The sequence below is a fragment of the Phalacrocorax aristotelis genome, chromosome Z (assembly GCF_949628215.1).
Source record: "Phalacrocorax aristotelis chromosome Z, bGulAri2.1, whole genome shotgun sequence".
In the NCBI taxonomy this organism is placed as follows: Eukaryota; Metazoa; Chordata; class Aves; order Suliformes; family Phalacrocoracidae; genus Phalacrocorax; species Phalacrocorax aristotelis.
In genome coordinates this window covers 60,285,948-60,311,665 of record NC_134311.1, presented here as the reverse complement: position 1 = coordinate 60,311,665, position 25,718 = coordinate 60,285,948, and the positions used below count along the sequence as shown (strand labels likewise).

Here is a 25,718-nt window from a genome sequence, read left to right as displayed (position 1 = left end):
GTTTGGGGTTGGTCTTCTGTTAGTGTTTGGGTGCAGGGTTAATGCCAATTTTATTCTAGGTGCCAGTGCGCTCATAACATAAGCTCTTCTATACTCTGTGCATTCATTACATGCAGTAAACATCTTATGTGCTACTCTTGTTAATTAATCTTTTTTTTTACACTCCCCATTAACTTTGTACCAGCATGTTAAAGGTACTGTGGGTAGGTATTTTCCATTTTAAATCAATGTTTTCTCTGGTTTATAAATAGGCTGTTAACATTAGCTTCAGGCTGAGTGGTGGCATGCAAAGTTTTGACTTCATAATAATTTCAAAGTGTGTTGTTGATATGTTCTTTGAGCATTCCAAAGTTCAGACAGAATTGAATGTAGGATACTACATTGCCATCTTAAAGGAAAACCACTTCTTAAAAGACGAAATTTGTATGAGGTAAACATGGTTTAGACTTTTGCTTGTCTAGGGAAAAAAATGCAACCACTGACCTAAGCTACGAAAAAATAGCTAATGGGCATAGTTGGAAACTACTTTCCATAAGCATTTCTCTTTGTTTGGTAGGCAGGATGAAGTAGAGGTGTTTTTCACTTTATACAATGATTATGTGTTTGCCAATTAATATAGCAGGCTGAATAAATCTTAGCTGGTAGGCCTGCAAGCTAATCTAAATGATTGTTAAAGGTAGAGGGTATGATTCTGATTACCAATATAAAGTTATGTAGGGGGAGGTTACCCACATAGGTCTTGCACGCTGAAGACTCCAGCTCCCAGAACAAGCTCTTCCATTTTTTTTTTTTCCTCTATAAGTAATGTCATCTGCTGGTCTTTTCTTCTGTGAATGCAAAACAGCTCATGTATTTTACTGACTAGGAGTATATATATGGTTCTTGTAAACTACTTGGAAAAAGGGTCAGTGGATCAGTATTAAGGAACACATCTATTTTTCAAATACAGCTGGTAGCATACTTCCTAATTTAGGATAATGTGTGCGTAGCGGGTGAAGCATGCGTGGTGTTCTCAAAAGATACATGGCAGAAAAATATTCAAAAGCACTGATTTTTAAGCTTTAGGGTATTTAGGTAATTTAGTTCTGACATTTTTTATATTTCCTGTAAAGTATAAACAATACCCAGTGGTGATGTATGGCTGCATTTGAATAAAGCTTTCAACTGCAAGTGTGAGCTTGAAGTGATTTTTTTTTTTTAACCACTGGAATTCTTGGCAACACGGGTACATTTTTAACATATGCAGTGCAGGTTTGCATTTTTAATACATTTTGTTAAAGTAGTATTATTGTACGTTCATAAGAATAGCCTGCTATTTTTTAACCTGGTAATATGTTTGTTTTGATATCATGTTATTGGTATTTTTTGAATAGGGAGCTAAAAAGTTTACTGAAAAAGAATTATGTTTTCAGATAAAGTTCACTCGGTAATAGCTTGATGTATTGTGGACTGAATCACAAATGAATGTGGTTCCCCTTGAATGAGAGGGTTTTTCTTTAATTTCTTTTTTTCCTGTGTCTACAGGAACATCTTAGAATTTTGAATTCTTAACTACTGAGAAAAAAAAAATCCAACAGCCTAAATTTTTAGATAGATTTACTATTTATAGTTCATTTAGAAGTTGTGTTTTACTCTTGTTTTGTTTCCTTGAACCACAACACCATATAATCTCAGGATAATGCCCTTCCCTCATCTCATAATTTTACATGATTTGTTGTTCTGATAGTTTTTATTCATTTTGGTGTGTATGTTATTAAAATGCATTTTTGGCCTTGGGTATATTGAGGAAGATGCTTTGTAATACCGGGTGACAGAAGAAATAAATTAAGCTTATGAGATATCATTGAAGATGCTTATTGAGTGCAGTAACTTTGCTTATCCCATTGGATCGGTGAAACAAATTTCAAAATTTGTTTTTGACTTGAATAACTAAAAGCTGACCTGCTGGTGCTTTTCCATGTGCCACTATCACTTCTCCTCTTTAGTGCCTTACAGTTCAAAGTTTCTTTTTGTTTTATTCTAAAGTATTTATTTTTTTTATGACAGGCATATATACTTATGCTGGCAAATGCTACATTGTAGTAATGTGAATTTTCATTTATTAGGTAGCTTTACAGTCCCACAATGTTCTCAGTTAATGGATCGGACACTGTCAAACAGATTCTGGCAAAAATTGCGTTGTAAAATTCACTGACTTCTTAATGCTTTCCTCCTGATGGCACTTTGGCACAGCCCCCCCCCCTTTCTTTTTTTTTTTGGCTGTTAAATAATTTAATAATTTTTGTCATGTTTGAGGAGAAGCAAAACCACTCTGCAAAAGAGCTTCATCTGATACATTGTCTTAATGCTCCAACTGCTTTTCTAAATGCATTTTTGCAGAAGGTAAAACCCCTGCGCATTGAAAATGTCAGCAGAGCTTGAATTACTAGTCACGTGCTGGTTTGAAAACAGTAAAACATTTTGAACTTCAGCAGCTGAAGGGAAAAGGTGAAACATGCCTGCTCTATAAATAGCTTCTGTAGTGAACACATGCTTTTCTGCCTGCAACTCTTTTGTTGTCTTTGGATAATGAATGAGCTTTTTAGTTTAAAAGTAAAACATATCTGTTCTTGGTGTTTTTTGTAATGTAATATTTTCAGCAAAGGTTTATAACCTTGAGGAAATGAGGAATTTTCCCCTTGAAGGGAAATACCTATCTGGAGTGAGGGCTTGCAGCTTTTAGCTGAAGAGACTTTTCTCTTTCTTTGGATCTGTTAGTGAAATGTCATTCATTATCCTTGAGTCCCTGCGCAGGTGATTCCTTTTGCCCTCTTCCAGGAGCATGTAAGATCTCCTCAGCAGGCTATAAACTACTGCTGGTGAAAGCTTTCAAGCAAAGCACAGTGTGTCAATTTTTTACCTGCTACTAACTTTTCATACTTTCTGTGGAGAATATTAGATGGTTACCTTAAAAAAGATTAAGGCTGTATCTGTAGAAGGGGAAGAGCCCTCCCTGTTGATTACTCTGCAGTGCTGGGGGCAGTGGAGAAGGTAGAATTTGATGTTCCTACCAGGGCTTCTGAGCCAAAATTTCCTGAATTGTTTTTTTCTGGTGTGTTGAAACCTTCTTTAAGGTCATATTTACTAACAATAATTTCTTTCTTTAAAAGCACAGTCAGAAAAAGAGGAGGAAAATAGTGTTTCATAATTACCAGGCATAGTACCTCATCGTGGCATAGTTAGTACAGAGCTTCTACATTTTAGCCTGCAAGGGAAGATGATGTTTTTGTTTAAACCCTCTGTAATTTAAGAAGGGTAGGTTAGGTAACTTGACTGCATTAGTGGTGTCACTGTGTAGACCAGGATCCATGTTTGTAAATGTTGCTGTTAGTAACATGAATTCCCAAAAAATCTTGGTGGAGAGGGAGGGTGAGCTGTGTTTGTGTCTGAACAGTGTAGGGGCTTAAAGGCAGGCCTGCTGTTAACGTCAAGGTATTTCTGGAGACATTCACCTTTCTAGGAATATTTTAACTTTTTTGAATGCTTGAATTATGTACGGACAGACTAAAAGTGGTAATATTGTTGGAGTAGCTGGTTGGGCTTTTTTTTAAATTGGTTTAACAGAAATTCTTTAATTGGGCCTTATTCTGTTGGAATTAATAGGAGTTCAGGTACTTACTGAGAGTAGGAAGGAGTGGGATTGGGCCCTTTCAGTATTCAAGCATGTGGCTTTTCCTCAGCTCGTAGATGAGAGACAGTGTTGTGTGTTTCACAGGAAAATGATATTAAAAAGAAAAAATCTCCCATGCAGTTTTTCTGGGAACACCATCAATCCAACTTTCACTTACTGGGAATTAACCTGAAATAGAGCTGGCTAAGTTTTAATTAACAAAGCCACTCTTTTTGAGAGAAGGCACTTACAGGAGCATGCTGTGACTACTTAAAAACCAAAGGGAAAGGCGGAGGGAGGAGGGTTATGATGCAAAGGGCAATTCCGCTTCCCTTCTCTGTGCAAGTGTTGAATGGACACAAGAGCAAGAATACCGTGTACACCTGGGCTTGTTCGTCCACCCCTCTTCATCTCTGTGCACTTTACATCTTACTACCTCTTCAGCCTTGACTCTTAACTACTTTAGCGGGTAAACATCCACTTGCAAAGGTGAGATTAGTGTGTGCATATGACCTTCAGGGTAGATGGAGTGCTGCAGTTGAATGTAATCCAAACAGTGATGCTAACTGCACAACCTGCTCTGAAATGTACAGTGTAAACAAATGGAAAAAAAAGAGAAATTTTCCTCTTCGTTTCCTGTAACTTGAAGAGCTTTTTTAAAAACAATCGGAGTCCAACATTTTGGACTAGAGCTATGAATATATTTCTTTTTTTTTCCCAACCTAATTTTCCTGTGATAATGCTTCCTACAATACACTTTTCTGGTATTTCAAGAATACTAAATCAGTTTTGGAGTTTGAGGGACTGTGGTTTTATATTATTTCCATTATAAATGCTTAATGTATAATGCCTTACTTGTAGTGTCCATGCCAGATTTTATATGCACTATCTGTTCCAAGTTTAATACTGGTATGGCATATGAACTTCAGTTTTATTGCCTCTATGCCTCTGGCTTAATGTTTGAGCCAAAATCAATGTCATGCTTACGTAAAATCTGAAAGAAACCCCCAAATTCTGCTATTCAGTGATCAAGTATTGGCAGCCAAACCTGGGCCTACATGTTGGGCAAACAGGAGGTGGGTTTAGGTCTGGTCTTCAGAGTTTGAAACCTTGGTTCAACAGGGTGCTGCATTATTTAGTGGCATCTTTGCTGAAGGGAAATCTTTCTTTTGTTATACCATACCTTTTTACAATACAAGAAAACCTAGATCTTGTGCCTTGTGCTTTATTATGCTGAGCGGAAAACAGGACCATAATGCAGGCTTCCGAAACGGTGCATGTGTGTCTCATTCAATGTTACAAATCTGATACCCTGTGTATTGGTAACTGCAGCGGTTGCCATCTCCAAAGAGCTACACAAACATAGCCGTCCTACAGGATCGCTTGGGTGAAGGTGAGCTTTAACATGAGCACAGTGGGAGAGGTGAAAATGAAGAGGTTAAGTGGTGTGTGTCAGTGATGCAGTGGCAGAGTTGAGGTGAGGACCTGGGTTCGTGCCACTAGAGTGCACTACTTCCCTCTTACTTATTGAGAGAATGGTTAAATTTGCTGGTAGGTGCTGCAGGCTGCCTGCTGGGGGGTTTGGAAAATTGCTGCCAACTTGCTGAGGTACTAGGAGTTTCACACTGGTCTTAATCGGATGCAGCTCTGCTTCTACAGCTATAATTAACCAAATAAATGTTTTTCTTACTATCAAACTTTTATGAGTGTTGTGAAGGAATAGCAAAGAGGGCTTGTAAACTAGCTTTTTACCCTGCTTTTTATCTTATTGGAGATGAAAAGAGTACGCATGAAAGAAAGGGTGAACCATATTTGTAATTAAAGAGTGTTTTAAGATATTTCATTTCTCAGAAATAGGAAATTACTTTTACTTTAATAATGAAAGACTCTTGATAATGAGATGTAGTATTTTACTTACATTATTAAGTTCTTTTTTTTTTTTTTTTCCCCTGCGCAGGTTTCCACTTGAGCGGCACAGTGACAGAGCCTGCAATGCCATCGGAGCCAGAAACTGTTTGCAATGTAGCTATCAGCTTTGATCGTTGCAAGATTACCTCAGTGACCTGTAGCTGTGGAAACAAGGACATATTTTACTGTGCTCACGTTGTGGCACTCTCTTTATACCGGATCCGCAAGCCAGATCAGGTCAAACTGCATCTTCCCATTTCAGAGACACTCTTTCAAATGAACAGAGACCAACTACAAAAGTTTGTACAGTATTTGATCACAGTCCACCACACAGAAGTTTTGCCAACTGCTCAAAAATTAGCAGATGAAATTCTTTCTCAGAATTCAGAAATCAATCAAGTCCATGGTGAGTTTGATACTTGTTCTTTGTTTTGCTTCATTCCCTCTTTGTTTCTGAGCTTTTTTTGTGGCATTCAGGAGCGTAACCTGCTGAAGTCCCTTGCAGCCTGAATTATTCTGTGATTCTATGGTGTTTACCAAAAAGGATTTGTTACTAAACCTTCACTTTAAGATGTTTAGAAAGCAGTACTTTTTGGAAAACAAAGAAATTCATAAGCAATGAGCTAGATATCTCCAGCACTGCTAATATGTGGCCTGATCTACTTCACACTTGTATTTTCTAGGTACGAAAAACTGAGAAGTAGTGTTCTTTGTATAGCTATGTTGCTTAAAGGAACTATCTTACCAACTTACCAACAGCATCTTTTTGTTATTTTTACTTTTTGAACTAATCTTCTGACATTTTGATTTTGTAATTTTGTTTTAATGGCAAAGCATAAAAGTACGTAGGTGTTACTGACCTTTTTTTCATTCATGAAATACACTTTTATCTCTTGGGATTTGGTTTCTGTATGAAGTCAGGAGAAGTATAAAACCTGTATTTCAGTGCCTTTTTCCTGTCTAGTGCTGCAGCAGCCTACAGCATCAGCAAAGGTCTTGATCTTTCCTCCTCTTTCTGCTGCACGTGGTTTTAATGGCTCTCAGGTTCTTGTACTGAATGTCTTGTTTGTTAAAGGGTGTTGCGTGTCACTTGAGGCTTCTGAGGTGGCTTGTCTATGGACCCTGCTGAACTGAAAGCAGGTAATTGTGGGTTTGAGGTGACCCAGCTAGTTTGAGTCCTGTGTTTCTGTAAGGTCACCCGATAGAAACATCTCCTAAGGTGACCAGAGCTGTAGGCTTAAGGGCAGCTTAGAGGGGAAGAAAAAGTTATCTAAATATCTAAAAATATCTTTTTTGTTTGTTCATTGACAGGAACAGTTATTATGTGTTAGATATTTAAGAGGGATGACCATTATTCCAAAGAATTTGCAATACAAACACAACCAAGCTGCTTAATATTGGAGAAAGAAAAACACGTGTGTTAGATACAGTGTAGCCAGAACAAAAGAAGGGAGTCCTTCGAATAACAGGACTCACCTGCAGCCTAGCCTCTCTCCTCAGGGTCCAGTGGCCCTGGCAGGCCCAGGCAAGCAGTGGTGTAGGAAGGCGAATTGCAGGAGCAGGGCTTTTTTTGGCTTTGGGGGCTATAGGGATGTGACCAGAGGCAAGGCAGTTGCTCTAGTTACGAACATAATGAGAAGGTGATTGGCAGAGCTGCCTGGTAATGGTGGAAAGAAAGTGAAGAAGATAAAGCAGATGCAGGACATTAAGCAATAGAGGAAGATGCTCAGATGTTGTAAGCTGAAGCCATGTATCGGAAAAGTTGGTGATCGTCTGAACATAAAGAATTAAGGGCAAGGAAGAATTATGGTGGGTAAGAGGGTGGCATAGAAGATGCTAACAGTCAAGGGTGCTTAGAAGAGGGGAAGGCAGGGCTGGGAAAGAAAGGACAGGTGATGGGTATATATGTCTGTTAGCTCTACTACAGCTAACGTAAGAGAAATGGCAAGCTTTTGCAGAGAGTGCTTAAACTTGGTCAACATTAAGGCTGTAATTACACTAATGATAGCCATGTTAGTCTTTGTCAGCTATTCTTTTATTGTCAAAATATCTCATTACTCATTAGTATTTGAAGTATTTTTAGATATATATTTGATGTTTGTATCACAGCCCAAATAGCAAAAAGAATAGGAAACAAAAAAATCTCAACTGATAATTCTGAAATTCCACAATGAATTTGAGTAGGGTAGTTTAAAATTATCCACAAAACCAAAATGTTTCTTATACATGTTGCTGTTTTCCTACTAAACAAGATTGCAGTATGTCTTTATTGACTGTTGGTATTTCTTAATCAAATACAAAAATTTGAAGTAGAAAATCCAGGCAGTGTAAGAAAATAAAATGCTATTATCAAAGAAAGCTGGATTACGGAAGACTATCTATAGTCTCCTTCTTTTCCTCTTACACTCCCATAAAATCATGGTCTGATTTTTATTTTAGTATGTTTACAATGTTAAAAAGTTACAGGATTCTTTTAAGGAAGAAGTAAGTTCTGATTATGGAGCAAGTAAGCATTCTTCTGGGAGTCATACTGTAATTCTGTGATTTTGATCTCTAATCAAATTCCATAAATTAATAAAGTTAACCAAAAGAAATCTATCTCTCTTTCTGATGGCATAGGCTGGTGAACGTAAGATCACCAGTCACTCTGTCGTATCTCCTGTACTGCAGATGTTTAGTCGGTAATACAAAACTGTCTTGTAGACCTGACTTGCTTTGAACAGCTTAATCTCACTAAACTAGTGTTTGAAGAGGAATTATATTGAACACTGCTTGAAGGCACAGGTGAGTAAGAGGAAAAACTTAAACTTGTTTATAAAAGTAAGAGGCACAGAAACCCCAGAAACAGCTTTGATCAAAGGGAGGTACTGAATCTGGAATTGGAGGAGAAAATTATTTTCAATGTTACCTAGAGGTGTTTTAATTTCAGGGTTTTATATAAAACTTCAGTTTTTAAATTCCTCCCCCCCTCATGGTGTCTGCACTTGTTCTAGTTTTCATACAGTTCCCATGACAGGCAAAAGAAATCAGCTCCTGAATACCATTTATTCGTACGTAAGAATGATCTGGGAGTTTGAAGAGCTCTGACCACAGCAATCTTGTTGACTTGCTTATGAGCTGGCAAGGGAGATGGAACAACTCTGCAGTATTTACCTTTCACAAAAGGTGAATTGGATCACTTGCTCCAAATTCTGTCTTATACAGCATTTGATGACTGGCTTTGGCCACCTTGTGAAGGAGGCTACTGGGGGAACTAGTGAAGTGACTTACACTGACATTGATTTTGCAATGACAAATCTGCTTGAGTTCCTCAGTGGATATAAATGATACAATATCCTTTCTTGCTTCATGACTGAGCCTCATAGCAGGAAAAAATAAGGGCGTACTGTTAGAAGCCCAGGAATGTGCTGCCTATTCACTAACTTCTTCAGGAGGGCTGAGTGATTTATTATTAATCCTCCTCTGTGTTTGCCATGCTAATTTTCGCTTGGTGGTGATTACGTTACAAGAGGATTTTGCATGTTTTTAGAGCACAGAAGCATATCTTATATTTGAGAATGTGTGTTGTGTTCTGATTTTCTCATGTGACGCTGCTACAGCTGTACATGTTCCTGATGATTTCAAAACTGGAGATCTGTGGGGTCTAATTTTCTGTACTCAGGACAGCTATAGGTATTCATACTGACACCCTGACATCTGCACTGCATAACTGTTGGCTCACACTGAGTTTCAGGCTGGGGATGCTTACTCAGGAAGCTGGATGTAGATTTGGATCCTGCTTAGCTGAGGCTTTTTTCCTCCCTGTTAATTTTCATACCATTGTAGCAGCGGAAGCTGGCAGGTGTGCGAGGCTAGGAAGAGGACAGTCAGGATGATGGATTATCAGCTGGGTTTGTCATTTCGGATCTGCCTTTTATTAGGTATGAAACTCACTTAAATAAGTTGGTTGAAAGTTCAAACTACATTCCTGAGGTTTGAGTGGAAATAGGAAAGTAACTGCAAGATGGCGGGGGGAGAATAGGGAAGGTCTTTGTTTATGAATCTCATATTAGCATTGATTTGTTATATGCATAGTGAAAAAGGGTCTGCCTTTTATTGGTATATGGACATCCTAGCAAACCAATTCCATTTTTACATTTTAAGCTGTACTGTTTCTTCCCCGAGTCTTTAGTGCTGCTGTTGCAATCTCTGCTCTTAGAAGAACTGTATGGATTTCTTCAGACTTTCTCCCACTCTCTGATTCTCTAAATCACAATATGAGTCACTTACCAGTACAGAACCACATGCGGATGAACTCAAATTTAAAAGGAAGGACTTGGGAGAAAGTGTTTTAAGTACATTTGTCTTCTCAGAAGCAGAGATACCTAAGTAGTCATTTCTGTATTTGTCCAGGCAGATCTAGGTAAATCCTCAGGAATCATTAATCTGTGACGTGTATTAGGAGTGCTGGTGGAGGTATGCAAGAAGGAAAGAACTATCAAAAAAATTCCTTTAAAAGAAAATTTCAGAGTATCTAGTGCTATTCCTATATATTGCGTAAGTTCCAAAGGGCAATCCGGAGGTACAGGTGAATATGTGTTAATATGAGCTTAGTGTATTTAAATGAAATGATGGGGATTTTAGTGGAAAATTGTAGGGTAGGGTAGGGCTAAACAACCGAATACAATGTATTGCCAGTCTATTAGAAAAGGGAATGATAACGTTAAAGATGATACATTATTTTAAAAAATGATGGAATATTTCGTATGGCCCTGCTTAAATTGGCAAAACTGATTGAGAGACTAGTTGCAAAAGAAGAATGTAGGAAATGGCAGGTGACTTTCCTTTCAAGAAGGACTCAAGTGCTCCGGTGTTTAATATGAGAATAGTTTAGTGAACCAGATTTGGGAAGAAACCAACAAGACCAGCCAAAACTGGAGGAACTTCAGAAACCCAAGTAGAAGTAAATAAGTAGTACAATATAAAATAAAATGAAAGATTGATAGCTGCAAAATAACATGAAAACATAATTTATGAAATTCATATTTTTAGGAAAGGCTTTTTCAGGTACATTAGAATAAAACGTTATATAGCAAATAAATAGGTTTTGTTTTGAAACATGGAAGGTAAAAATAAAGGAAAATAATGCGTGCTAGTCTTTACCGATAAGGAAGTTTTTATCTGCCACACACAAGTAGACTTTGCAACTTTTTGCTATGTAATGTTTGTGAGATCTGGATTTTAGCAGGAGAGGTTAGTCATTGTCAGCAGATAAGTTTATGCATTTTGCTGTATGTGCAGATGGAAGGTAAATAACTTTTTGGAAGGTAAAAACTTGTTCGGGGTTATTAACATTCCTCAGCAACTTACCATAGCCTGTCCTGTCTTCATATTTCCTGTTGTTAGCGCTGGCTGATTCACAGGAGTTGCCATTTTTCTTTGAAGCTGTGCGCTGCTGAACAGGTGTTATATTCCACCCAAGAGTTCTGAAATGAAGTACAAGATGAGGTGATTTATGTCTGAACTTTGAATCGTTTGGGAAATCAAAGGCATAATAATATTTTTGAATCATTAATTTTATGATCTTTGGTTTTATGTAATTATTGTTTAGAATAATCTCAGCACACTAAGTTTATAAAAACAATTACTATTCTGTTGTGAATCAGCGTACAGCAGTATTGGTTTCTAGCTGCGAGCATTCAATCTTTACACAGTATTCAGTAAGTCATGCTTTTTATTTGTAATGATTTTTCCAAATCTTATTCTCCTTAATGCCGCTGTGGGATGACATTTAATAAAATTTAACTGATCTACACTTCATTTATGTACTTAAATTAATAAGATTTTTATAAAATTAAGTTCAAAAAAGTTTCATTGTGGCTATGAGTGAGTAATATGGCATGGTTTCATTTGAAGACAACTCTTGTGATATTTCAGAAATAAGGATCAAGGAAGCAGTTTGCCTTAAAGACTACTTTCTGTTGTTTTAAGCAAATTTCACTGTTCATGTGCACCTGAATAGTTTGCAATGTAGGCAATTCTTAGCCTATTTTAGTCAATGCTCCATGCTTTCCTTCGTCTTACTTTTTGAGGTGAAGTTCTCCATACGCAACACCAGTTCTTGAATGTGGTTGCTCATTTTGAAAGCAATTGCACTTAAAATTGGTATGTGAATGATCAAAGTGGTTTTTTTTTTAATGCTTCTGCTTCTTAGAACTTCAGTTGATTATATTTAACATGGAACCTGCTATGACCATAAATATAAAAGGCTGTTACTGTGTTTTCAAATTTTATTTGTCTGTTCAGTGTTGAACTTGTGCACAGTATTTCTGCTTTGATGGTGAAGACTGCAATTCAATAATTTTAGTAAAAAAGCATGAGTATGTATGGCTGTATCTATATACAGAGTATAAATACTTCATTTATTGTATTTAACTCTATGTACATGATGTAAAACCTATCTCAAAGACCAGTTGTGACAGAAGTTAAAGCCAGAGGTTGGAGGGAGATTAATATATCAGCATCTATAAACAGACACAGTTTAATTACAGGTTTTAATATTTAGTATAATTACACAGTGCTTTTCACTTTTATAGTTCAAATGTGAACTAATTTATCCTCATGACATCCCTCTCAAATATGGAAGTAATACTTATATCCAGTTTACAAGTGGGGAAATGGGATTTGGTCTTGGTACCAAACTGCACGGCTGGATGGAATTCAGGGCTGCTCATGTTCCTCTCCACAGCCAAACTGCCCATCTGCCGAAGCCTCACAGTGCCTGTTTGGGGCTGCGCCGCACCACAAGCGAAGACACCACCTTTGAGTTCAGCCTTTAGCTCTGCCTGGTGTTGACCCTGAGCCTTCCTGCTAGCTATTGCTAGGGCTTCATCTCGCAGTTCCTAAAGCAGCTCCCTCCTATTCATTGTTCAAATAGTTTCTTGTCTACTCACCCAGTCCCGTGTCTTCAGAAGAAAAGTGGCAGTGTAGAAATTCTGTCTGTTGCCTGAGAGTGATCTGTGTTTGGGTGGAAGAGGAAACAGGCTAAATAAATCAGTGTTCACCTAAGTGAACGTAGTGATCTCTAAGTGCCTGGCTGAGAGGCATGGAGATGGTTGTGTCTTGATGCCAAAACAAGAGTGGTGTGGGCGGTGGAAGCTGAGGCTTCCCTAGCGGCACCAACTAGGATGCCTGGCTGCTGCTGCGGTGGGAAGATGGTTTGGACTCATGCCTGATCTGACACACCAACACCACGCTTTTTAAGTCCATGGCTATTGACGAAGACTGCAAATGGTGTTGAAGGATCAGTGACTTACAACTTAGCAGTTAAAGAAACTACGGTGTACAGAAATACAACTGTAGCTGGTGCTGGTTACATTTATACTGAAATTTCTTTATATATCCTGATTAAAAATTTTGATCATACTGAGTGTACCCTAGATAAGACCTTCTAGGGAAAAAATCGCTCTGAAACAGGCATCTCTGTAGTCCTGTGCTGAACAGCAACATAGGGCTCAGACACTTAGCTTGGTCTCTTCAGCTTTTACAGTCTTCTAGCCTACTAGCGTGAAAATAACAGAGGTGTAAGTGTAGTGGTGCTGAGCCCCTGGGGAAGGTATATTTGGGATCATGCTGGAAGAAGAGGCCTTGGTGGGGGCAGTGCTGCTGGCCCAGGGCAGCAGGCACCCTTGTTCCTGTAAAGGAATCCAGTTGTTAAAGTATCTGTGGTAGCTGCGCTGAAATTTACCCTTCTAGTACAAAATGACCAGAGAGATTTTGATAAAATATAAACAGTTATGGAAGGAATTTCGTTTTTTTCCCTAAATAGGGAAGCTTAGCTGAGGAATCTTGGTCTATTTTTAATTCTGTTTAAAAGCAGCCATACAAAGATTATTTAGAGATAAATCTCTATTGAAGCGAGGGATAGATATAAGTGTATAGTTCCTTTTCACAGGTCTTTTTTCTATGTTTTAGAGCAATGAAATACTTAAATTATTTGCAAGGTGATACTACAAACCTGGGTCTGTGCAATAGCTGCACTACTTGTTCTTGTGGCTTGATTTCCCTTTTTATCTTGTTCTTTGCAACTGAAGACTTATCAGTATGTCTTTTGTGTAGCTGACTGAATTGAAAGCCCCTTAAAACCAACATACTTAAAATGGAAGTGCTCACAGAAGAGGAGGTTTTTCATTCTTTGTTTTTTGTACTGTCTTGGGCTTGATTCTTATCTTCTGAGACACTGTTATGATTTGTGTGGAAGGTAGGAGAGTTCATTCACTTCTTCAGACATATTTTCTTGTTAGTCTAAATATATGTTTTTATATAAAAACATGCTTTGAAATTGGAGACAGTTTAGGAAGTTGCTAAGCTAGAAGACTTTTTTACTCTCGCAGTACCTAGTAGAGAAGACATTCTTCAGACCCTTTAAATCTTCCAGTTGTATTTTAATTAAATAAAGATTCCAGCATTCCCTGTGACCACTTAAAAGCTTCACCTACACGGCAGAGCTGCAATTGTGAAATGAAGGCTTGACTCAATAGAATCAATGTTTAACTCCTTTACATCTGAAGAGTTGTAGCTATCTTTGCTTTTCAGGTTCTTAGGACTTCTTTGAAAAAGCAAGTTTTCACTAATCTGAGTACATAATTTTCCTTCCCTGCCAGTGTCTCTCTTCTCTTTTTTTGTTTTTTTCCTTCAGAGCTAACATGGACTTGGATTTCAAAGTGACAGATTGTATAATGCGATTAAATTTCTAACATCTTCTCAAAACCTTAAGGAAGATAGAGATTACAGAGTTGTGGCAAGCCCAAAATCAAAATATCAAGTTAACTGGAGTCTTGGGCGTGCTTAAAATACCTTACATCTAGTATAGTGATGCACTGCCTTAAGTTCTTTTCCTGACAGTCTAGATAAGTGCTTTTCAGCCTTTTCTGTTTGTGAATACCTTTTTAAAAATATCCAGTGGAGGTGCAGTCTTCAGAAAAATACGGATTGCCAGATGGTGCAAGACCTTGTTTTAGTTAAATTTGCCAGCCTTTAGAAGAGGCCACTGGTGGAGAATCACCAACTTCAACTGCAAAATTTTGGTTAGAGCAGCCTGTGTTACAAAGCACTGCCTGATGTAAATCTAGTCACTTCAGTTCATGCTAGGCTAATTCAGGCGGAGTTGCTCTGAATTGACTCTGTGCTGATGACATTGCCTATGTAAAAATGCTCCTTTGGAAGCACTAGTTTTGTGCAGCTGTAACTCTTATTTTTGATGGAAATGCCTTTAGTGCTTTAAGACTTTGGATTTGTTTGGGGATTTTTTTACTCTTTGTTTAGCTTTGCAGAGCCATCACAGCTCAGAGGCACGGAGGTGATGATTTTCCTCATGTTCATCAATAGCAGCGCTCACTAGCAGTCACTTAAACCTGAGCAAGATTGCTGAAGGTACAGGAATTACACAGGTGTTTTGGGGAGAGTGCTTTTGATATCACAGTTGTAGAAACACTATGCAAAATAATTTTCACTGTAAAAGCATTCTTGTATAGCTGCTGAGATGGGAGGAGAAAACCTCACCTTAATTTTAATGTTTTGTTATAAAAATTATTTATTTAAATACCTTCTCATAGGTAGTAATTTCTAAGTGCTTAAGACTACTGAGGAGAAAATTAGATCTATTTGAAAAAATGTTTAGATTAAAGCTAAAACACCCAAAAGAGGACAAAGCACAAATCCAAAAACCTCTGCAGTAGTCCTCTGCCCTGGACCCATGAACCGGTCTTCTTCTATAGAACATAATGATTTCTTTTCTTGCTGTCTGCAGGTGCTCCTGACCCAACAGCGGGTGCCAGCATAGATGATGAAAACTGCTGGCATTTGGATGAGGAACAGGTCCAAGAACAGGTTAAACTCTTCCTCTCCCAGGGTGGATACCATGGATCAGGGAAGCAGCTCAATTTGCTTTTTGCAAAGGTGTGTTGAGTACTCTAAACCTCGCCTTTTTTCTCTTCCCCCATTGCCCAAGCCAGTCCGTACTTGTTGGTGTCTTACTCAGTCCTGTTGCTCTAAAACAAGAGAAGGCCTTGGGAACACAATGGCAACTTAATGAGCTGTACAGCAATGGACCGCAATCTGATGTGTCTTGATCAGTTTAAGGATATGAAGTAACTTTTCAACCATCTGCAGCTTTGCTGTTCTCTTCCTTCCAACCCCTACAATGTTGGAGGAACCTATAGAAACTAGTCTTGCAGCAGTTTGCATAATACACCTGTGGATGTCTTGTGGAAGAAGTGTCTTTGAAGAATTGCAGTGGAATAATGAAACAAAAAATTGTTAAAATTGGGAAGGCAGACTGGTTTTTCTACTTAAAAATTTCGCACCACATATAAATTACATTTCTTATTTATCTTATTTAAAAGAGGTGGAATATTTAACACTACAACATGTTGTCTGTACTGTGATTTCTTTGGTTTTTTTTCAAGTTTGTATTAAAAGACTCATTTCCTAGGTGCGAGAGATGCTAAAGATGAGAGATTCAAATGGAGCTCGCATGTTGACACTGATAACGGAACAGTTCATGGCTGACCCTCGTCTCTCGCTTTGGAGACAACAAGGAACTGCAATGACTGACAAGTATAGGCAGCTCTGGGATGAACTGGGTAAATGCACAGACTTCAAAATCATTTAGGTGTTCATATGTGTAATGGAGAAACAATTACATATTTGGGGTGAAGTACCACTTTATTGTGGTACTTAGGTAAAGCAGATTAGAGTTTTCTGCAGTTTCGTTTGTTCAGTTAAGGTTGGGTGAAACTGAATTTCTCATCTACAGTGTGACACAATTGCAGTTGGAGGAGGGAAGCATAGTATGAAACAAGTCCAACTGCAACAGGTTGTAAGTACCTAAGGATCTAAAAAGGATAAAGCAAGAAGTGGAAACATAGCTACACAACTGAAGGGAAATATATAATTCACTAGTCCTAAACTGGAAAGGTTAAGGAAGAAATCAATTCACAACCAGGGAGAAATAGAAGGCAAAGAAGGAAGATTCCTTAAGAGTATGAGGAGGTAGCAATGGAAGAAAAGTCTGTTACTGAGCAGGAAAGGAGAACAAATAATAGAAGGCTAAAACTATTAACACTGCTTTACAGGAAGGGTCAGTGATGATCAGATACATGGCTTAGTTGTACAATGGAGAGAGGAACACAGGCTGAAATTGGAAAGGAATATTTAAACTGCTAAGGGTCGAGGACACTTGCTCAAAAGTGTTCCGGAAACGTGCTAATACAATTTTGAATTAGTGCTTCAGAAGTTCTCAAAATCTATAGGAACTTGTAGTAGGGAGGGGAAATTGAAAACAACTTGAGTGTAAATGTCACCAATATTTTAAAGGTGGGTAGGTGAGTGGAAATAACGTTAAGTAACCACAAGCATTGGTTTTCTAGACATAAGGTACTGGAACAAACTACTAACCAGTTGGTATGTAAGTGTGCAAAAGATAAAAGTGGTAAAAGACAACCTGAATTATTTAAAGTACAGTGGTAAATCTGATTTGTTTCTCTAAAAGATACTGCACTGAGTGCATGAGTGAAGGGATTAATGTGTATATCTTAGGTGTAGTAAGGTTTTGGATGCTGACTTGGAGGCTTTCTCAAAGCAAGCTGAGAACACACAGCCTGAATGGAATTGCCTTGTGGTTGATGGATCTTGGAGTAGTTACCTGTGCTGTTGCTCAGTCCGGAAAGACACTTAAGTCTAGACTTAAAGGAGTCTGTCTTGAGATGTGTTCTGGCCAATATTGCTATGCCTGAGTTTTGTGGTGTGGAACATAGAAATAAATATTCGATAAAAAGCAAGCTAAAAACCTTACAGATGATGCCCTATGGGACATCGTGAAAAAATGCAGAGAAGAGAGCCAAAGACCATAATGCTCTTGATATAAAGGTCCAAAATCAAGCTAACTGAAACTAAATCCAAGCAAGAATAGCATGCTTCATTCAGAAAGCGTCAAAAACAAAACTTATGTTTTCCACTGTTAAAGGTTAAAGATGACCATGATTGGTTGCCTGTTGACTGGTGGGGCTAGGACTGGATATAACCTGTTCAGCATATATTAAGTTCAGTCTAAATGAAGCATTAGGTTAATAAAGCACTAGTTATGTAGTTGAGATTATAGACTTATGTGGTGGAAGGCCTTAATATCAGAGCAGGCAAACCTCCATCAGAGTGTAGGTGTAACTACTTGACTTCAAGTGTAACAACCATTCTAGTATGTTATTTTTATGATGCCTTGGCTTGTTGGGGAATAACAGTTTTTGCCAAGCAGGGCATGTGCCTAATTGGACGTGTACACAGAAAATTGTATCCCACCACACTGAAAACTGGAGGGTCTCACGCTTCATTGCTTATGTGGGTTGAGCTGGTAGGTTCTGGGAGAGGGAGAAAAAATGTTCTCCGTCCGTAACGTGTAGCAGTCTTACCACATGTGGCCACTAAACAAAAGGTTTTGTTAAATTTTCTTAGCAGCTCCTCTTCTTGTTTCATCAGCTTCATATTAACATCATATTTCTTGGCAGCACCTGTTTGAAGGTAGAGGTAGAACCTCTCTGCCTGCAGCATTAAATAAGCAATATTTTAGATTAATTGAATTGATTATTTTACCTCTGTTTAATCGGAATTATAGGTGTCACTCCCAAAAAGTCTCAGAGCAACCTCCAGCTTCAACACTATGTCAGCTGCTGTACTTGTAATCTGAGGCAGACACTGTTGTTTCAGTCCTGAACTGCTCTGCTGCCTCTAGCAGGATCAAAATACGTTGATCATGTACTATGGTTTCAATTGCAAATACATTTCAATCACTTCAAGTGTGCAGTAGGCTAAGGGTAGAACTTAACTTGGTTCTTCCACCTGCAGCTTGTATTTATGTTGGTAAACTGTCCATTTCTTCCCCACACCAGTACGATTCCTTCCACTGGTGTGTAGCAAGTTCCCTCAAAATTTCTGTTAATTGGGTGAATCTCTTCAGCTTGACTCCTACCTTGTGTGACGATACAAGCTGCTGCCGTGTTTTTGCTAGGATTTTGCCTTGAGTTTCACTGAAATGAAACACATACCTTTTTCCAGGTGAAATGTGCATATCTAAAAAAGAAGTGAATGTGCAAACGTTGAAGGAGGTTTTAAGGGAGACCAGAGTTACAATAGCAAGCTGCAGAAGGAAGAGCAGGATTGCCCTGGCAACACGTGATCTGGGCCAGAAATGGCAGAGAACTCAGACATTGGGTTTAAGAGGGTGATGTTGTTATGTTCTAAAATAATGTTGACTTCCTTTCTTGTCATCTCCTAGAATGTCAGAGAACTAAAATATCAATAAAGGGAGTGAGCCAGGCCTTTGCCTACTTAATGTTTTGTATTATCTGTTCAGACTAATCTGGGAGTGGCACAGATATATATATATATATATATATATATATATATATATATATATATATATATTATTGTCTCTAAAAAAAATTTTTATCTATGATCTCATTTCATGGGTAGGCAGCAATTTAACATTGTAGTTACAGAGAATTTTAGGGCATAAAAGGTATGTAAATATAGACTCTGATTAATAAAGGCTTGCTTGCTCGGCCTGATATGCTGCCTGCCAACTGCTAGGCATACGGCCACTTTGACAGTTCCATCTTGGCATAGGTTTTTAAGCATACTTAAATAACTTCAGCTTTGCTCTTTGACTGGGTCACTTGAGCCTTTCATTAGAACTTAACTGATGCTTCCTGCCTGGCATTGGGCATTGGCAAGGGTACTGGAAGGACATGCTGGGCTCTGATGGGAGTTCCTGCTGAAGTTCATGGTAAATTTTTGACTTCAGTAAAAGTCAGATTGGGTTTGGATATTTGGTGATGATTTAAAAGCAAACAAACAAAACCCGAACAAACAAACAAAAAAACCACAACCAACCCACCAAACAAACCCCTACCCAAACCCCACAAATACTTCACTTCTACGTATGAACCTGGTGATTATCTAATACAAAGTCCTAATTCTGTAAGCAATTTATGATTCAAAAGTCTCCAGTTAACAAAAAAGCCTTGTGCATAACTAGCTAGTTGTTTTCTTAAAGCATTTTGAACAGGAGAAAGAATATGATAATTATGCTCAGCAAATTCCCATGTTGTATCAAAAAATGGGTTGAGCTAAATGCTACTTACAGAATTCCAAAGGTATAGTATTGGAAGGATCAAGATTATGGGTCAAAGCTATAAAGCTTGCTCATATACTTCTCAGGCTAGAAGAATTTAGATGCAACTTCAATGGTGTGCTGGTGAACACTTCCGACTTGCTACAGTAATACATGATGTGCTTTCCAGAGTTTAGTGTGCAACATTGTTGCTGATTAAATGGTTTCTTAATAGGTAAATACCACATGCTGATACTTGTGTTTAACTCTTGGTGGCCATGTTTGAAGACTTTAGTCTTCAGAATATCAGAAGGATTGGTTATCTGAAGCCTCTTGGTTTGCCTTCTTAAGTAAAATGTATTGGTAAAATGGGGGGATATGGAAGTGCACAGTAAATATCTGCTGATGCCTGTTGAGCTGAGATCTCTGACTTGAAGAAAAGTCGGTTAACCCTTGTAGTCTCGAGGGAAAAATGGACCAGGCAATATTACTACAGCAGTAATTCATTAATATTCATCCATGAAACATTAAGTAAAAGTTGCTTGTTCTCTACAAAAGGGAAAAGAGTTTCTTAAAAAAGGGGGAAATTTTGACTTCCTGCCCCAGCCTGGGGATGATGATGGCTGTGAGGCTGCTTTGGAATTAAATGCTGAGCACTGCCAGATGCCAGACATCGGGAGGAGGCTGAGTTTTGTTGGCAAATGGGATCTGCAAGTTAATTGGTGTTTTCTGCAGGCTTCTGGCTGTGAAATGAAATTGGAAGCCCTTTAGCCACATGGATAATACAGGACCTGAATACAAATGTCACATGTCACCATCAGGGCCCACTGTGAAACAATAGTGTTCCCACTCGAACACTGCGCCATTACAGATCATTTAAATATGGGGATTACATTTAAACTAAAAGCCCCATTTGCCTTTTACTGCAATTTAAATGTCCTCTTAGCAAAAGCTAAGTGACAAATTAAATGAAAAAAGTGCCTACATTTTTAAAGCTGTAATGCAAAACAACCTTTTATTGCTTCTCATGTGCCACGAATGAATCATTATACTTGTCAACCCTAAACCAAGCCATAATTGGAGCAGCTACTGTTATCAAAGCGGGGCTGCTCTTGTGACAGCTTAATAAAGCTGAAACTGTTAAATTAAATCCCAGATGCTTAATCTGATGAAAGCAGTCAAGTAGAAGAATCTAAGACAAGTATCTACTGCTTGGTGGAGTGATGGAGCCCAACAGCTTGTCAACATGTAGATTACAGGATCAGATTTATTTTTTTTTGTGAACTACCATTTCCAGTATCTTTATATCCTCTTGCTTGCCTTTGTGGTGTAGAAACTTCATATAATTTGCATGTTTTAAAACAAACATTTCTAGCAGATTTCCTCCATTTTGATATTTAAGAACTGTTTAAGGGGGAGAAGAGCTGTTTTTCTTTTAAGTCATGTATTAGTTTCTTGTGGAACAAAAAATATGGCTGTGTCATGGGGAGGAGGGTGTGTCAAAAGAGCTCTTGCAGGGCAGTGGATAAAATAGTTGAGTGTGTCCTGGGTTTGCGTCACGCTGATCCTGGTCTCTGTTGGTTGTCTTATTTTATAACATTGAGGAGAATTTAAAAGGTATTCTGTTCTTCCAGCTGGGTAGTGTCCCCATTTTAATGCATAAACTTCTCCTGTCTACCTCAACCACTGGTTGGTATCTAAAGTCTTTAGGTGTAGGAACCTCATAGTATTGCCACAAGTCTCATTCATGGGATAAAGCTTTCCTGGATGACATCCTTAGAGTCCTTTATTATTCACAATAAATGGGCGGTTGTCATAAAGGTATCTCCTGAGTGGAATAACATGTCTTTGTCTTAGTAGTGCTAGTACTCTTAGTAGTTTCTCACTTGTACTTTGCCCTGTTGTGGGCCGCTTTTTAATGTTGAAACCGCCTCATGGTCTACTGTGAGTTCACATTTGATATTTTGGCCACATTCTGGATTAGAGTGATATGTTTTTGGTTAAAATTTAAAACTAAAATATCATTTTACAAGGTCATGTCATGTGGAGAAGTAGTACAATATATTTCCTAAAGGATCATGCCTAAATTTGTATTAATAACTCTTCATTCCTCATTTAAAACTTAATTCTAAATATTGAGTTTAAGCAAGGAATCATTATAGAATAATCAAGAGAGATTTAATTATCATTTTGCCATGATCAAACTAAAGATTGAGTGTTAAATAATGCTCTCTTTGAATTTTGAAACCACTCTGAATTTTTCTGATAGAACTTTATATTAATTTCTAGAAAATACCAAGTTAGATTCTTTCCACCTTAACTAAATGAAGCTATTCTCCATCTATATTTCTATTTCAGGCATTCCTCCCCTTTGCAATTAGGGAGACAAACTTGCATGAATGGGACGTGCCAGCTGTTCTAAACAGATTATTTCTGCTTAGTACTTAAGTGGAGGGGAAAAAAGGACAAAATCGGCTAGGGTTGTTGCCAATATGCCCCTGGAGAAATTCTTTCCTGATGCCAGATTTGATGACTGTCAGGGCTGCCATGAAAAAGAATCACTGAAGTTAAGCATTCATTACAGTTTTTGTGCTCTCATAGCACGTGTCTGGAGTTGCATACTCTGTGCAGTCCCTTTTCAGGATCAGCTATGCAATAGAAACATTCACTTTCCTCCATGTTTTATGGTATTTCAAAAGTGGTGCAGCAAGGCTAAGTGCCAAGCTTATATCCATATCTTTATGATTTCTTTGAGCATCTGAAGTTTTAATTTCATTATGTTCACCCTTAATGCTAAGGGCAGTACCAATGCCTTGCACCTGTACAAAAAAGTTAACTTCAAATCTAAGTTTAGATTAATCAGTTGCAGATAGTACATTTCTGGCCTTGAAGTGAAAGCTGTAGGAAGACCTATGTTTCAAAGGAGGTGGGATCCACCATTTCCCTTGGTCTTTCATTGTGGGACTTCTGGGTGGAGTGATATCTTACACATATTTGTGTCTTCAACTGTATCATATCCGGTAGGCTGTCTTTGCTTAATTGATAATCCTTCTCTTACTTTCATTTTGTTTACTCTTAGCTGCCATGGTGTGGTTGCAATACAGTTACAAAACATGTATGCCTTCAGCTCATGCACTTAAGGTTCCATCTGCTCTTTCACAGAATAAGCTGTTAATATGTCAGTGTATTTGAATGACTTGTGCTATTGGAGGTGCTAGATTAACAGTACTTGTGAGTTAGCATCGCAAGACAGTTTTTCTGTGCTAAGGCCTGAGTTATGGATGACAATTTCAAGAAATTGCTGTTGTGGCCCTGGCGTGATTTGGTGGTTGTTGTCGTCACCTTCACTTCCCTGGTGAATGAAGCCAGGCTGCAGTTCTGTGAAGACGGGTTTTGCCCATCTTCTCTGAGGATTATTTCCTTCCTCCTTCGTTATTGGCATATACCATAATGGTATTTAAAATGAGGGAATATGGGGCCAGAGTATGACAGTAAGTGGGAGCTATTTTCAAAGAGGATACTCTTTCCTGTGGCACTTACCAGATTTGAGGAATAATGGTGAAAGTAATTAACTTTAGTGTATAAGCATAGCTTGAGGGGCTTATTTTTAGTGCTATACAGAAAGTTAGGGTTTCCCCTTAGTTCATTTAGATGGGGAGTAGTTTTACAGCAGGAGCCATGTTTCTTGAAGTACCCACATTAAAACAGTTTTTGAAGTTTTTATTACTAAGCTCTTGAACTGATTTACTTATAAATGTCCTAAAAAAATTGTTCTGTATTGGAGCTGGTAAAAAACTCACTGTGGAATCATGACTGCCAAGATTAAGGGCAGAGTTTTGCTATGAGCCCAAGCTGGTACTTAACATTATTTTTTTCCTTCCTGTCTTTATTTTTAATACTTCAGTAACATTAAGCTGCTATTTAATTTTCCAATACCACTTCTAGTAAATACCAGAGATAGAGAGAAGTCATAGATTTATGGAGAGGAAGTACTGAATCTTCACTGATATCTCTGAACTTTACTGTGGTCCCGCAGTCAAGCCTCATGATATTTTCCAGTTTTCTGTCTTGAATGGATATTGGAAAAATAACTGCAAAATTGGAAAAGTAACTTTAAGAAGTGCAAGAATCTCAGTCTGCGTAGGTCTGTCAAAGCAAAACAAAGGAAATTATAATTTAACATACCTATGTAGACTGAAAATGGATAGGGAAGACATTTCTGCCAAGCAAACAAAAAGTAGTTGAAAATTATAGTTGGAGCTGGATAAATTTAACTAGAAATAAGCTAAGAATTTGGAGTTGTGGTAGCCAGGAAGCAGATCAGCTAGCCAGGAGCTGCACTAGCTTCTTGTATTAGAAATCTTAATTGAAGCGTGCTGTTTTTGTAAAAACTGAACAATCGCTTTTGGAACGGAAGATGAAAGTAACTCAGGAAATCCTAGAGTAGGAACGAATTCACACTAGACAATCAGAATGTGTTCTTCTGGCCAGTTACAGTGTGTTACCTACATTCCATGAGCATAGCTGTGCCAATCATACTTTTTTCTGAACTTCCCACTATGCTAGGGAGTATTTGCACTTGCTCCACCTTTTTAAAAAAAAAAGACAAGTATTTTCATCCCTTTCTTTTATTAATATCTTGTGTTGTTTGATGAACATGTCAAACTTTACAGTTTTACATCTTCCTAAAAAATTAGCTGAGAAGAATTAATTCATCTCAGTGATAAATTTAAATAAAGGTAGGTTAGTGTATTTATAGTTAGTAGTCATATTAACTTTTCTTCTAAAATTGTCAGTGTCTGAAAATAGACTGACTGCTGAGACTGAATTACTAGTTAGAATATTTGATAAAATACCTAATCTGTATTTTGGGCAGGAACACACTTTGTGTTCACCACATAGCTGTAAATATTGGCAGCTAATTAAAATTGTGAAGAATCATGTTAAGATACTCTTAAAGAGTATTTTTGTACTATTTGTGGTAGTATTAGCGATGTTTTTACCTTCAGTTGATTGTGAACAAATGAATTAATAGTTTGTGAATATTGGGGAAGGTAGTCAATGAGATTCGTTTGCAGGTGCTTTATGGTTTCCTCTAGCTTTGTGGACTAATAGCCCATGCCTTGTTATGGTGGTTACGTTATAGGGTACTGTAGTTGCATAGAGGGGCATCTAATGAACATGTGACAGATCCCAAGTGCTGTCTTAGGGAGATTGTAGTCTCGTGTTATGATATTGTAAACTACACTTTTCAAGGAAATTTCTGTTCTTATATGAAACCCTTTGGTCAAATGGCAGTGTGTCTGCAAAGATGCAGCAGTTTTTAAACAAACTCAAAACAGCATAACCCAGAACAACGGGCTCATGCAAAGTGACACAAGTGCTTGGTCAGTTCCTTTTTCCATTGTGCTAAGAGTTGAAAAATTAGGAAGACAAGAGCCAGGAGTTTTTCATTACTTGACACACAGAGATCAATGCATGTTGTTGATGATAGCTTAGAATAGAATCTTAGTATGTAAATACCCATTTTATTTCAGCCAAATACCGTCTACCTTTAACCCTTGGACCAGCACTATGCAGCACGAGAAAAAGAGAAACTTAAGGAATTATGCATTTTTTCTTGTCCCTTGGTTACACCTCTGCTCCCTCTAACGCACATTCAGAGTTTAGTGTGCAGAAGGGCAATGATTCCCTCTTGCCATCAGTGCTGCAGGTAATCTATTACATTAATCAGCCAGCTAGTGTGAAATGCATGGGGAGTGATTATACTATCATACACAATACAATCAGCATGAAGCACTTGTCAAGACCAATATATCAAAGTTTAATTCAGTAATAGAATGAATTAGAGCAAAATGAAACATTCTGTTCTCCAAGAAACATAGCACCCATAGAAAGCATATTTTTTTTTTGAAGGCTGCACAGAGAAACCAGAATGCATTAAGGAATTGTTTTTATGAATAAGATTGAAACTTGGATCCAACTGAATGCTGAGAGTACTTTTCCTTCGGGTTCTTA

The 25,718-nt window shown here is 37.9% G+C and overlaps 1 protein-coding gene across 2 annotated transcripts in view; it reads left to right on the top strand.

Annotated features, from left to right (window-relative positions):
• Positions 1-25,718, top strand: part of ZSWIM6 (zinc finger SWIM-type containing 6) — a 118,611-nt gene that overhangs the window by 61,666 nt on the left and 31,227 nt on the right. For both annotated transcript variants that reach the window (XM_075078198.1, XM_075078197.1), the window contains exons 2-4: positions 5,607-5,963; positions 15,345-15,493; positions 16,029-16,179. In XM_075078198.1, the coding sequence (XP_074934299.1) occupies positions 5,607-5,963; positions 15,345-15,493; positions 16,029-16,179 (657 nt within the window). The remainder of the gene's footprint in view (positions 1-5,606; positions 5,964-15,344; positions 15,494-16,028; positions 16,180-25,718) is intronic.